At 42.9% G+C, this 14,113-nt stretch overlaps 1 protein-coding gene across 1 annotated transcript; it reads left to right on the forward strand.

The window, feature by feature from the left end:
- The first annotated feature begins 9,491 nt into the window (after positions 1-9,491).
- LOC149005254 (uncharacterized) lies at positions 9,492-10,277 on the forward strand. The gene has a single exon (XM_089135825.1). It carries the CDS (start codon positions 9,492-9,494, stop codon positions 10,275-10,277), a length of 786 nt encoding a protein of 261 aa, XP_088991951.1.
- The last annotated feature ends 3,836 nt before the right edge of the window (positions 10,278-14,113 follow it).

Here is a 14,113-nt window from a genome sequence, read left to right on the forward strand (position 1 = left end):
TCCTCGATATAACTTGATCCTTGAATTATTTTATTGATTAATTCCGTTGTACTCGATCCGAATGTTGCCTTAGAAAGATGCTGCCTTAGAAAGATGGCTACTGGAGCCTGACTTCGAAAAGTCGGGATCATTCCTCGGAAGGAACAATCCGGGATCACCCTCGTGAAAGGAATGATCCGTGATTAGCTTAGCATGACCTCGCTACTTGAGCCTGACTTACGTAAAGTCGGGACCACCCTCGGAAGGAATGATCCGTGATCAGCTTCGGAAAGCATGTCCAGGTCTCGGAAGGCTGGCTACTTGAGCCTAACTCACAAAGAGTCGGGACCACCCTCGGAAGGAATGATCCATGATCAGCTTCGGAAAGCATGACCAGGCCTCAGGAAGGCTGGCTACTTGAGCCTAGCTCACGAAGAGTCGGGATCACCCTCGGAAGGAATGATCCGGATCAGCTAGCATAATCACGCCTCAGATGGCTGGCTACTTGAGCCTGACTTCGGAAAGCCGGGATCATCCTCAGAAGGAGTGACCTTGAGTCAGCGTTGAAAAGGCATGACGTGACCTTGTAAGGCTGACCACTTGGGCCTGACTTCGGAAAGTCGGTATCATCCTCGGAAGGAATGACCCTGGATCAGCGTTGAAATGGCTTGATCAGAAGAACTGGTTCGCACAAATGTCGTTTGGATTAATAATGAAGAAGAAACTTTGGATGACCACGTTTAATAAAATGTTTTCTCCAAGAATACCAGAAAATTCTTTCTACTGATAATATTTCTTAAGGTGAATTACATTCCACAATCGTTTCAAACAGCTCCCATGAGAATCTTTCAGCCAATATGTGTTTTTGCTCAACGTTTTTGTTACCACATATGGCCCTTCCCAGTTTGCAGAAAGCTTTCCACAGTTCCTTGGATCTGATGTTGATTTTTTCCTCAAAACCAAATCTCCTACTCTGAAAGATTTATGTTTGATTCGAGCATTATAATACGCCGCCGTTCTCCTCTGATATTCCATATTACGGTATAAGGCCTTTTCTCTGACTTCATCTAAAAATTCAAGGTTTGCCCGCAATCCTTCTTCATTAGTTACTGGATCAAATCCCTCATATCTGTTTGATCCCACCATAACCTCCACTGGAGCCAATGCTTCTGACCCATATGCCAGTCTGAAAGGTGTTTCACCTGTTGGAGTCTTGACCGTAGTTCTATACGCCCATAGTACATGAGGTAGTTCATTGATCCACAAATTATGCGCTTCATCCAGTCTCCTTTTTATTCCCTGCAGAAGTGTTCTGTTAGTTACCTCAATTTGGCCATTGCATTGAGGATACGCCACAGATGAGTGCTTGCACTCAATATGATAGTCTGCACAGAATTCCTTGAATCTTTCATTGTCAAATTTTGGTCCATGATCAGTCAGTAGAATCTTTGGTAGGCCATATCTGAATATGACATGATTTCTGAAGAACTTTTCAATTTGACTTGTGGTAGTTGTTGCCAAGGCTTCTGCTTCTACCCATTTCGTGAAATAATCGATTGTAGCCACTACAAACTTTTTCCCTCTAGTTGCAACAGGAAAAGGTCCCAACAAATCCATACCCCACATAGCAAATGGGAGAGGATTAAGAATTGATGTTAGCTATTCTGCTGGCTGGTTCTGAATTGGTGCATGAATCTGGCATTGATGACACCTTCTTACATATTCAATCGCCTCAGATTGCATACGTGGCCAATAAAATCCTTGTCTTAGAATTTTATAAGCCAAAGCTTTCCCACCTAAGTGGTTTCCACAGATTCCTTCGTGGACCTCGGATAAGGCATAAAGAGCATCAGAGGGTCCCAAGCATTTCAAAAGTGGCCCAGAAACTGTTCTTTTATATAATAACCCATTCTTTAGAATAAACCTGGCAGCTCTTCTTTTCACAGTTCTGGTCTTCTCCCTATCTTCAGGAAGAATACCATCCTTCAGATATTGTATAATAGGATCCATCCAAGATATCTCTGGGTCAATTTCCATTATCTCTGATTCTGAATATGCCGGAATATCTAGCTCCTCATAATATATAGTTTGTGGAATAGAAATAGACTTTGCGGATACCAATTTTGCCAGAGAATCTGCTTCATTATTTTGATTTCGAGATATCCTCGTGACTGAGAATTGTGCGAACCACTCCTTACATTGCGATACCTTTTTAAGATAACTGACCATTCGATCATCTTTCGCACCATACGCTCCCGTGACTTGACTGACCACCAGCTCAGAATCACTTTTTACTTCACTACTTTGAACACAGAGGGATCTAGCTAGTCGTAATCCTGCAATAAGAGCTTCATACTCTGCTTCGTTATTTGAAGCATGAAAATTAAACTGAAGTGCATTTTGAATTACAAATCCGAACGAACTTTGTAAAATCACCCCCGCTCCTGATCCCTGTGAATGACTTGACCCATCTACATGTAAGGTCCACACAGAAGATACCTTACTAGAATCTTTTTCCTCCTCTGGTGATGAAATACTTTCAGCAATAAAATCAGCCAAAACTTGTGCCTTTATCGCAGTTCTAGGTTTATAATCTATATCATGTTCTGTTAACTCTACTGCCCATGATACCATTCTCCCCGCCATATCAGGCTTATGCAATATTTTCTTTAAAGGCCAGTTGGTAAGAACAATAATTGGATGAGCCTGAAAATAGGGTCGGAGCTTTCTGGCTGCTATTATTAAGGTGAAAGCCTGTTTCTCAAATTCCAGATATCTAGATTCTGCATCTAACAATGTATGGCTTACAAAGTAGATAGGATTTTGAACAGTACCTTCTTCCCGGATTAACACCGCGCTTATTGCCGCCTTTGAAGAAGATAGATATATCTGCAAGCTCTCTCCGGGCTTTGGTCAAGATTTAAGATAGCCCTGATTTTTTCTAGATTTGCCTCAATACCCCTCTGCATGACCATGAAACCTAGGAATTTACCAGATGAAACTCCAAATGCACACTTCTCAGGATTGAGTCTCATTCCATTTCTCCTCAATACATCAAAACACTCCCTTAAATCGACTAGATGATCAGATTTAAATTGACTTTTTACAAGAAGATCATCTACATAAACCTCCATATTTCTTCCAATCTGATCAGCAAACAGCTTGTTCATCGCCCTTTGGTATGTTGCACCAGCATTTTTTAACCCAAAATGCATAACCTTATAACAATAGCTTTCCCGATTGGTCATGAATGCCGTGTGAGGCTGATCCTCCTTCTTCATAAGAATTTGATTATAACCAGAATAGGCGTCCATAAAACTCAACATTTGCTGACCTGATGTTGCATCAATTAACTGATCAATTCGTGGCAAAGGATAGCAATCCTTGGGACATGCCTTGTTCAAATCAGTGTAATCTACACACATTCGCCATTTTCCTATATGCTTTTTTACCATTACCACATTTGCTAACCATCTTGGACACTCAATTTGCTCAATAAATTGAGATCTCCTAAGCTTGTCCACTTCAACTTTAATTGCATCATGATTTTCTGATGAGAAGTTCCTTCGTCTCTATTTCACTGGCTTGATAGATTTATCTATCCATAGATAATGCTCCGCCACTTCCCTGCTTAAACCTGGCATGTCTTGTGCTGACCAGGCAAAGACATCTGCGTTTTGCTGAAGAAATTCTCTCAATTGCTCCTTGTCCTGACTGTTCTGATCAGCTCCTATCATGGTCCCTTTTTCTGGATTCTCCAAACCAAAACAAATTTTTTCCAGCTTTTCTACTGGTTCACCTCTTTGAATTTTTTCCTCATCCCTGTTATCCGTAACTTCCACAGTAAAGGTGAGTGCCTTACCTTGTGCTTTTGAATCCTTCAAAAAGGTTGTATAACTCTGCCTTGAAGTTTTCTGATCTGATTTGCATTCTCCAATGCCTCCTTCTGTTGGGAACTTGACCTTCAAATGTCTTGTCGAAATTATTGCACCAATAGTATTCAACGTTGGTCTCCCGAGAATTATATTGTATGCTGATAAACTTTTTATTAACAAAAATTTAGTAACTGTAGTTACCGTTTGTGGATGTGTTCCAAGTGTTATTGTTAGCTCCACAGTCCCCTCTACCGAAGTAGACTCTCCAGAAAATCCAAATAGCCTTGTGCTGCAAGGTTTTATCTTGACCGTATCCAACTTCAATCACTGAAAAGCTTTGTAAGACATTATGTCTACAGATGATCCTGTGTCTACCAGAACTTTATGAATATCTCTGTTTGCCACCTCAATGACCACCACAATGGCGTCATCGTGTGGTTCTTGAATTCCTTCCATTTCTTCCTCCGTGAAGACTATTTCCTTCATCATTTTGATTCTTCTAGAAGTAACATGAGATTCAACAGTATTTACATACCTGGCATGCGCCTTAGATTTTGAAATTTAATTTAAATCCAAACTTCCGAGGATGGTCATGACGGGGGACTGCTTCTGTTGAATCTGCCGATTTTCCTGCTGTTTAGCATTTTCCTCTGGAGAATTGCACTGAAAATCTCCCTTGGTTTGGTCTTCTCTAGCTGGTGTTCGATTATTCCACCTTCTCGGCTGATCAGCGGTATTTCTTCTGTTGCCCCCATTTCTCTTTTGAACAAATTGGTCCAATCTTCCCTGACTGATTAGTCGCTCAATTTCATTTTTCAGGATTCTGCAGTCATCAGTATCATGACCATGATCTTTGTGATATCTGCAGAATCTATTCAGATTCCTCTCATCCGCCTTTGCTATCATAGGTAATGGCCATTTCATAAATCCCTGATGCTGAATTCGCATAAGAATTTCTGATCTTCTTGCGTTGAGAGGAGAGTAGTTTTCTTGGAATGGTCTTGGGATGTCCCTTCTGTATTGACGATCAGGAATATTTCTTGAAAAACTCCTGCTATTCCTTCGCTCTCTCTGATCTCTCTGATCAGATTTCCCAATTCCATCATCTTTCCTTTTAACTCCATTGTTGTCAGTTTCTTTTCTTGCTTGGAGAATGTCCTTCATATTTGCATACTTATTGCAACGAGTTGTCAATTCCGCTATATTCGCCGGCTTGTTCATGATCAGGAATTCCAAAAGATGCTCATCTGTTAGGCCTCTGAACATAGCGTCATATGCCACTGCCTCATTCAAAATTTTAATCTGAATTGAATCTCTTTATGTAATTTCGAACTGATTCTCTCGATTTTTGACAGATTGCAGCTAAATTATCAACAGTTTTGTTGCTTTTCATGCTACTTTGGAATCTTGACAAGAATACTTTCGTCAAATCCTTAAAATCCTTAATGGAATCTGGTAATAAGCTGAAGAACCAGGTTGTTGCAGATCCTTTCAAGGAAGATGGAAATGAGCGACACTTTAAAACATCAGAGTTACCTGCCAGCATCATAACAGAGTTGAACTGAGCCAAGTGTTCCATTGGATCTGTGCTTCCATCATACATCGTGAATGTTGGAAGTTTAAAATTGCGCGGCAATGGTGCTGACATAATGTCCTTAGCAAATGGATTTTGGTTCATTATTTCCTCAACTTTTTCTCCGTCATCTTTGTTCACCAGTCGCTGAATCTGATCATCGAGGACGCGAAATATTTTACTGATTTTCGATCCATAGATTTCAGATCTGCAATCTCCTGATTTTCCTGTTTCATTCTTATCTCTCCAATCCCCAACGCTTCTACTCTTTTTGCTCCAGATATGACTTAATTGATCATCTCTGAACGATTCTCGATCTTCAGTCTCTAGTGGAATATAATTTGGGTCCGCACTCTCTCCTGATCCTTCCTTCAGAAATGACCTCCTTCGGCTCCCTCCTGACTTTTGAATATGAGAATTTGGGACAGAGGTCGCTTTTGCTCGGGAAAGAGTTCGAGATCTTCCAGCTGATAAAACCGGAACTCTTTCCTCAGGATGTACTCCGATCTGCTTGATGAAAGCCCTCATCAGATTTTGTGTCTCCAGTATTTGATGTTGCATGCTCGCAAACCGCTCAGCGATCAGATTTGGATCTAACTCTGGACGAGATGTCGCCAATGTATCTGCTAACTGTTTTTCTTGCCTTTCAAACTGATCAGTTGGACGAGGTGAGTGATCCTCCATTCTCTGCCTCTGTCGAGTCTGCATCATTGGGTTTTGCGGTATTGGAACCACTTCTCTCGTTCTTCTTTTTGGATTTACTCTCCTTGGCTCCCTCTGGCTTGTTTCCGCCATTTCTATCGGTAATTCCTCCTCTCGCTCAGGTGATTGAGCCATAGCTTCTGCTCTGAACTGAGTTCCCACAGACGGCGCCAAAATGTTGGTGCTATTTTTGCCGATCGCCTCGAACCGTAGTTTTCCGCACCGAACTCCTCAGATTTGATTCGATCTGGTTTGCTCTTTGATCGATCAACCTCTCACTCCTGAAAGAAACAAAATACCAGTAAGAAACGGAGCCAATCGTCTTGATCGGCGTCTCGTCTCCGAGGATTTAGTCAGTATGGTGTCGGTGGTCTTTCAGAGCTCTCTTGAGCTTCTAAAATGCTAGTAATGGAGTTCAATCAGAGTGAGCTTAGAGTTTTGGTTGATTCTAGAGACTTACCTTCTTTCGGATCTTCCCTCGCTTTTATACTTGCTTTCCCGCTTATAACACTTTTTCAATTATAGCCGTCGAATCATCACTCTTCTTTGGATGTCGCTGATCATCCTTCCTTTATCTCTCGATCGAACTCAACTAAGATTGGTTTGACCAGTATGAACCGGCAGTGGATATATTAGTTACAACAGTATGGGACGCTGTTATGCAAATGTCAGAAGCAGGCCAGTGTTTATGAAGTAATAAACGCCCGAGTGAAAGCAGATCGGGAAAGAAGGTCTGATCGGGATGTAGATAAGGCTTCCCCGAATGAAAAAAATCAGAGATCAAAAAGCAAATGGAAGCGTGACCAAGAGAGAGTGAGTTATACTCCTCTTAACACAAAGCCATCAGAGATCTTGATGAACATTCGGGATAAAAGCTCGTTAAAGTGGCCTGGGAAGCTATGCGCACCACCAGAGGATCGAGATATGACAAAGTATTGTCGATTCCACAAAGATTACGGCCACCACACAGATGGGTGCCGAAGTCTGAAGTTTGAAATAGAGAAACTGATCCAGCAAGGTAAACGGGACAAGTATGTAAAAGAATTGGGAAAGTCCCGAACATTCTCACCCGAATCAAAAAAGAGAGGCTGATCCCCTAGTCCGAAAGAAGCTGTCAAAAAAGCAGACAAGGGGAAGGAAAAGGCGGATCGGGAAGAAATGCCTGTATACGTGATCATGGGAGGTCCGACGGTGGAATCAATCAGGAAAGCGAAACAAAAGGCCCGATTCGTGGGGGCAGTACACTTGCCTAAGAAAAGGCAAAATTCAGCCTGTCCGGAACCCATAATCTTCACGGATGCAAATCTGGAGGGAGTTATAGCACCTCATGATGATGCTATAATAATCAGGGTTAAAATAGCAAACCGGGAAGTTCACCGAGTGTTGGTTGACACGGGGTCATCCATTGACCTAATCTCCTATGAGGCTTTCAAGAGATTAAAATTGGCTGATGATTTACTTCATCAACTCCATTGTATGGTTTCGCAGGATCCTCTACAGTAGCAGAAGGAACGATCCATTTGGATCTTAAGATCGGGAAGTCACCCCGAGATACCCTGGTACGGGTAAATTTCATGGTCGTGAAGGAGTTGTCGGCATACAATGTGATCCTGGGACGTCCGACACTTAATGCACTTGAGGCAGTCGTATCTCCTAAGCACATGAAGTTAAAGTTCCCAACTGAGGCTGGGGTAGGAGAATGCCGTTCAAACCAGTCAGCTTCCCGACAATGCTATACCAATTATTTAAAGGAAAAGCGTAGGCCAGAAGGTTCGGGAGTTGCTCTAAATGTTGAGGTTCGAGATGATCGGGACGAAGAAAATATGCAGCGGGCGGAGCCCGTAGAAAAATTGGAAAGGATACAACTTAGTCAATCCCTTCCCGACAGAGGAACATTCATCGACTCGGAGCAACCGGAAAGCTTCAAGAAGGAGCTTACTTAGTTCTTATGCGATAATGCAGATATCTTCGCATGGTCGGCAAGCGACATGCCCGGGATAGACAGACGGGTAGCAGAACATAAGCTTTGGATACAGAAGGGTGCCATCCCGGTCATCCAAAGACGAAGGAACTTCGCGATAGAAAAGCATGAAGCGATCAGGATCGAAGTGGAAAAATTGGAGAAGTCGGGTTTCATAGAACCAATTGAATGCCCAACTTGGCTGGCCAATTTTGTAATGGTCAAAAAAGCAAATGGAAAATGGCGAATGTGTACCGACTACACAGATTTAAACAAAGCTTGCCCGAAAGACTGCTACCCTCTCCCGAGGATAGACTTCCTAATCGATGCAACTGCCAAGCATGAAGTCCTTAGCTTCATGGATGCATACTCGGGTTACAGCCAAATCCTGATGAGTCGGGAGGATGAAAAACACACTTCATTCATGACAGATCGGGAAAGCTATTATTACCGAGTAATGGCTTTCGGTTTGAAAAATGTAGGTGCCACTTATCAAAGAGCTGTTAACAAAATCTTCCAACGGCAGATCGGGAGGAACATGGAGGTATACGTTGACGACATGCTCGTGAAGAGTTTGGTTCGGGCAAGGCATTTGGCCGACCTGGAAGAAACATTCGATGTACTCAGAACGTACCAAATGCGCTTGAACCCCGAAAAATGTGCCTTTGGAGTTTTTTCGGGAAAGTTCCTCGGTTTCATGGTTTCTCATAGAGGAATAGAGGCCAATCCAGAAAAAATCCAAGTATTGATTGAGATGGCACCACCTGCTACAATAAAGGAAATCCAGTGTTTAAGCGGGAGGGTAGCCGCTTTAAATCGGTTTATATCCTGGGCTGGAGAGAAGTGCGATTCTTTTTTCAAGGCTTTGAAAACCACATCAAGTTCGGGAACCATCGTTTGGACGGAGGAATGCCAGTGGGCATTTGATCAACTCAAAACATCTCTTGGGACGACACCTGTCTTGGCACGGCCCTAAAATGGGGAAACTCTCGCAATTTACCTGGCGATTTCACCAACGGCGGTTAGTGCAGTGTTGGTCAGAGGGGACACAATCCAGAACCCGATCTATTATGTGAGTCATGTGCTAATAGATGCGGAGACACGGTACCCGGACGTAGATAAGCAGGCATTAGCGCTTCTCATGGCATCACGAAAGCTAAGGCCCTACTTTCAAGCACACCCGATAACAGTCCCGACCAATTTTCCACTAAAGAAAATACTTCAAAGGCCTGATGTGGCTGGAAGGATGGTCGGGTGGTCGGTGGAGCTTAGTGAATATCAGATCTAGTTCAAACCAAGGACGGCCATAAAAGCTCAGGTACTGGCCGACTTTGTTGTCGAAAGCACTCTACCGCAGAGGGAAAATCAAACAGCACCAACTGGAGTATCCGACTTGTGGATTATGCACGTTGATGGTTCGAGCAGTGTTTCGGGATCGGGAGCAGGCCTGACCCTCAGTAGCCCCGAAAACTTCACCATTAGCTATGCTATAAGGTTCAGTTTCCAAGCTTCAAATAATGAAGTAGAATACGAAGCTGTCATAGCAGGCTTACGAGTGGCCCGAGCCCTCAGAGTTCGGGAATTAGAAGTGAGAAGTGATTCCCAACTGGTTGTCAACCAAATTAAGGGAGAGTATGAAGCAAAGGATGAAAGAATGGCTAAGTATTTAGTCAAGGTGGGACAGTTCCAGGCTTTATTCGATCGGGTCACCTACCGACAAATACCCAGAAAAGAGAATGAAAAGGCAGATGAACTCTCCCGATTGTCTTTGGCCAACTACAAAAACTTGGACTCAACAGTTTATATTGAAGAACTAAGCAGCCCAAGCATCCAGGAGGTAGAAACCTTTGAAATCAATAAGGAACCAGACTGGACCACACCTTTGATCACATATATCTGGGATGATATTCTCCTGACTAATCCCAAGGAAGCAAAAAGAATCAGGAATCAGGCGGCTCGGTTCATTATTATCGGGGACCAGCTGTATAGAAGGTCGTTCACAGATCCTCTCTTAAGATGTGTTGGGCCATCCCGGGCGAGCTACGCCCTAGCTGAGATCCACGAGAGAATCTGTGGCGCACATATGGGTGGAAGGGCGTTGGCACAAAAAGTATTACGCTCGGGCATCTTCTGGCCTACAGTGCAAAAAGACGCAATTGAGTATGTCCGCAAGTGTGAACAATGCTAGAAGCATGCTAACGTCCCAAAGTTACCAACAGTTCCCATGATGCCTGTTTCTAACCCGACACCATTTGCGATGTGGGGAATGGACCTTGTCGGGAAACTACGGAAGGCTTCCGGGAGTATATGGTGGTTGCAATAGATTACTTCACAAAATGGGTCGAAGCTGAACCATTATCCTCCATTACAGAAAAATAGATGGAAAAGTTTTTTGAAGAAAAGGTAATATAACGATTCGGGATACCTCGGATCCTGGTGATAGACAATGAAAAACAATTTGAAGGCGCAGGATTCAAGTCCTTCTATATGCGATACCATATAGAACATCGATTCGCCTCAGTTGCCTACCCCCAGAGCAATGGGCAAGTATAAGTCACCAATAGAACACTTCTTGATGTGATCAAGAAGAGATTGGAGGATAATCGGGCAATGTGGGTCGAGGAACTCCCGAGTGTCCTCTGGTCATACAGAACTACGGTACGAACCCCAACTGGAGAAACTCCTTTTTGCTTAGCTTATGGAACTGAAGCCTTAGCTCCTGTAGAAGTGTTGGCTGGATCGTTACGATATGACGTTTTTGATGAAAACCAGAATGACCAAGGCCTAAGGGAAAACTTAGATCTTTTGCAAGAAGTCCGAAAAAGAGCACAACAAAATAATATGTTGTATCAAAAAAGAGCAGCACAACACTACAACTCTCGGGTCAAAGGCCGAAGGTACAGATCGGAAGACCTGGTTTTGAGACGGACTGGGGCTTCAGATCCGAGAAATCAAAGAAAGTTAACTCCAACATGGGAAGGACCTTACCTAGTAGACAAAGAAACAAGGCCGGGATCATACCGACTGAAAGTGTCACATCCACCCAGCCGGTACCCTATCTGGCATACCCGGGATGTGATCCACAGCCCCGAAGATCCATAGTTCAGGGACCACATAATCCACATCGACGATAATACAATCATGAACAGATAATAATCATAAACTAACAATAAATGATCATGGAATTCAGAAATAAGGTGTCAGACATAATCAGAGTGCGGAAATAAATATCAAATCAGATAAATTAAGAAGGAAGTGGGCGGAATCCACTCCTTCACCAAACGGAAGTGAGGTCAAAATTTAGTTAAGTACAAGTCTCAAGTTATAAAGGTAAGTTAAAGTTATTACAATTCCTCTAAGTATACTGTCACAAAAGAAGGGGTAACTACTCATAAGTCTCCTCCATAATAAATATATCTTCTTCAAAGTTGAGGACCATGGAGACCCAACATGACTGCTCCCATACAACTCCGGGGCTAACCCTGGTACGCCTGGTAATCTTCTTCGGTATGGTCACCGAAGTCTTCAACGTAGCCAGCCTCCGGATGGTAGTATGAGGTATCTGGGTCCGCCTCAGGGAGGGTGCCATCAGAGTAATCACCTGTAGAATAGCCTAACAAAATATTGCAACAGAAAAGGAATGAGTTCAAAAGAACTCAGCAAGGAAGTTATCCCACCACACATAAACCACAAGATAATCATAAAATGATGCAGATGATATGAGGCATATAATGCAATATGACTTTATTCTAAGTATGCTGGTCATCTATGGTAGACATGCTTTAAGTCATAGCACCATACTTCTTTAGGTAGTCTCAGTCACTCATCACCGGGGGAATTGGGTCCCGCATCCCTCTCGGACAAATCCATGGTTGGGGTTTCGGTCACCGCTCTCTCACATCACCGTTTGGTCTAAGCATTGGCGCATGTCAGGGTATAGCCTAGCCCAATGCAAGTCATCTACTTAATCATATCATGCCAGTTCCAGATACTTCCATTCCTCCCCTCTCGGGATCCTTTCCGGTATCCTTCACACTAGAGTCACGGATATTACTCACCGGACTCATCAACCCTATTGGTCATCCACAAATGGTAAACGGGAAGCTCTCACGTCCCTCTCACGGATCATTTCATCGGTCTTGAGTGCCCGTGAGCCCAAGTCTAGCCATTTGTAACCCTACCAATAAATGGCCCCTTTCGGGTAACCGTAATGCAATTTATGTCCTCTCATGGAGTGGATACAGGTCTTGAGCGCCCACAAATCCACACTACTACCACGGGTTGTTCGGTCTCAATGCCCTTCCGAATCGGGTCTGATATGATAGGGACATCCTAGCCATACATCTAGACAAATCCTATGCATGTCATTCAATAACCCGGAAAGCGTCAATGGACACCTTCGGAGAACATCCCATACTATTCCCTCCGATGTCCAAGGACAGAAGCACCAGTAGGGTACCCCTCAATCCCAAGTTATACTTAAGCAATCACATGCCCAAGTTCATCATATCAGTTCACAAGATACAACGTCATAATAAACATTCAATTCATCACATTGACATAAGTCATCATATATTGAAATTGATAAACATGATAAAACATTGAAGTAATATAATGTAAACACAAAGCTACTGTTAAAAGACATATATAGCAAGTCTAACACGATAAGAATATGAAATAGAAACTATATTTACTAGGTTAGGAATACCAAGTCAAGATTTCCATATCCTAGGTAATTACATCGATAACTATCCTTACCTTGAATCGGAGAAGAGAATGGTCCAAGATCACAAGCAGTGGCCCAAATAGTCTTAAAGTCCTAAACAAGCATATATGAAAGGTTAGAGAAGAAATCAGAACAATCGGAGATCAAACGAATCGAATCGGGCAAAAGTTGCTTGACAAGCAACTCTATTGGTCGATACATTTGGTCGATAGTATCGACCAAATCAATTCCAGGACAGCAAGCTGGCTTTTCGGATTCTTGCCCAGATTTGGTCTTCCGGGTCTCGGATTGACATGAAACTTGGAGGATAGTCTAAGCACAACATGGGGACACTAATTATCAAGAAACTTTCATAATCCAATGGTCCATTTGGAAATCCCCAAATTGACATATCAAGGTTAAGAGTTGTAGATCATGGCATTGGCTATATCTCAATGCAAATTAGGGGAAAACATGGGGGATTAGGTAGGGAATCATTTAGAAGTAACATGGAGCACATATGCAAGGTATGGATCAGGTTAATCATGAGCTTCATCTCAGTTTTGGTGAATAAAGCAAGTTGGTAAGCTATAAATCATGGAAATGTGTAGTCAATGATCATGAGGTGAATCAATCATAGTCATATCGGTGAAAACATCATTGTATGGGGTTTAGAAGGTTCATGGCAAGGTGTATGCAAGGTTGCAGCACCTTGGCCATGGTCCCAACAGTAAAATAGAGAAAAGATGAGTGAGAAAGTGATTAGGAGAGAGAGTCATACCTTTAAAGTGGAGCAAGAAAGTAGGAATGAGTGGTTGGCAATGATTGATGAAGAAGATGCTTCACCACTACCAAGGAGGAGTTCTTGGGAGGCTCTCTCACGTTCCCAGATGTTAAAAACGCGAGAATAGGGCTCCAGTCTCGAGGAATAAATAAATAGAAAAGAATATTCCAAGAATCTTTAAATCTGGGCTCAGCAGACTTGTTGGTCGATACCTTTGGTCGATGGTATCGACCAATAGTATCGACCAAAACAATCTCTGCAGAAATTTTACAGAATAGTTCAGCAACTTTAGGTGCGGACTTGGAGGGCTATACAAGGTCAAATTGCATGGGGTTTTCTCCTACAGTTCACTCAAGAGGTCTAGTTTCAGGGAGTACCTTCGGATTATGCACAGGAGTCCGTTTGCTATTTCAACTGTCTCGCTCTTCATCAGTGTGCAGATTCTAACTTAGCACTGGTGATGTGCTCAAGGAAGGAGCAGCATCATCAATGTCCATAAATTGGAATCCCGACATTACGTCATCAACCAGTAGGG

This window comes from Hakea prostrata, chromosome 9 (genome assembly GCF_041222555.1).
Source record: "Hakea prostrata isolate BN-2017 chromosome 9, UWA_Hpros_2, whole genome shotgun sequence".
In the NCBI taxonomy this organism is placed as follows: Eukaryota; Viridiplantae; Streptophyta; class Magnoliopsida; order Proteales; family Proteaceae; genus Hakea; species Hakea prostrata.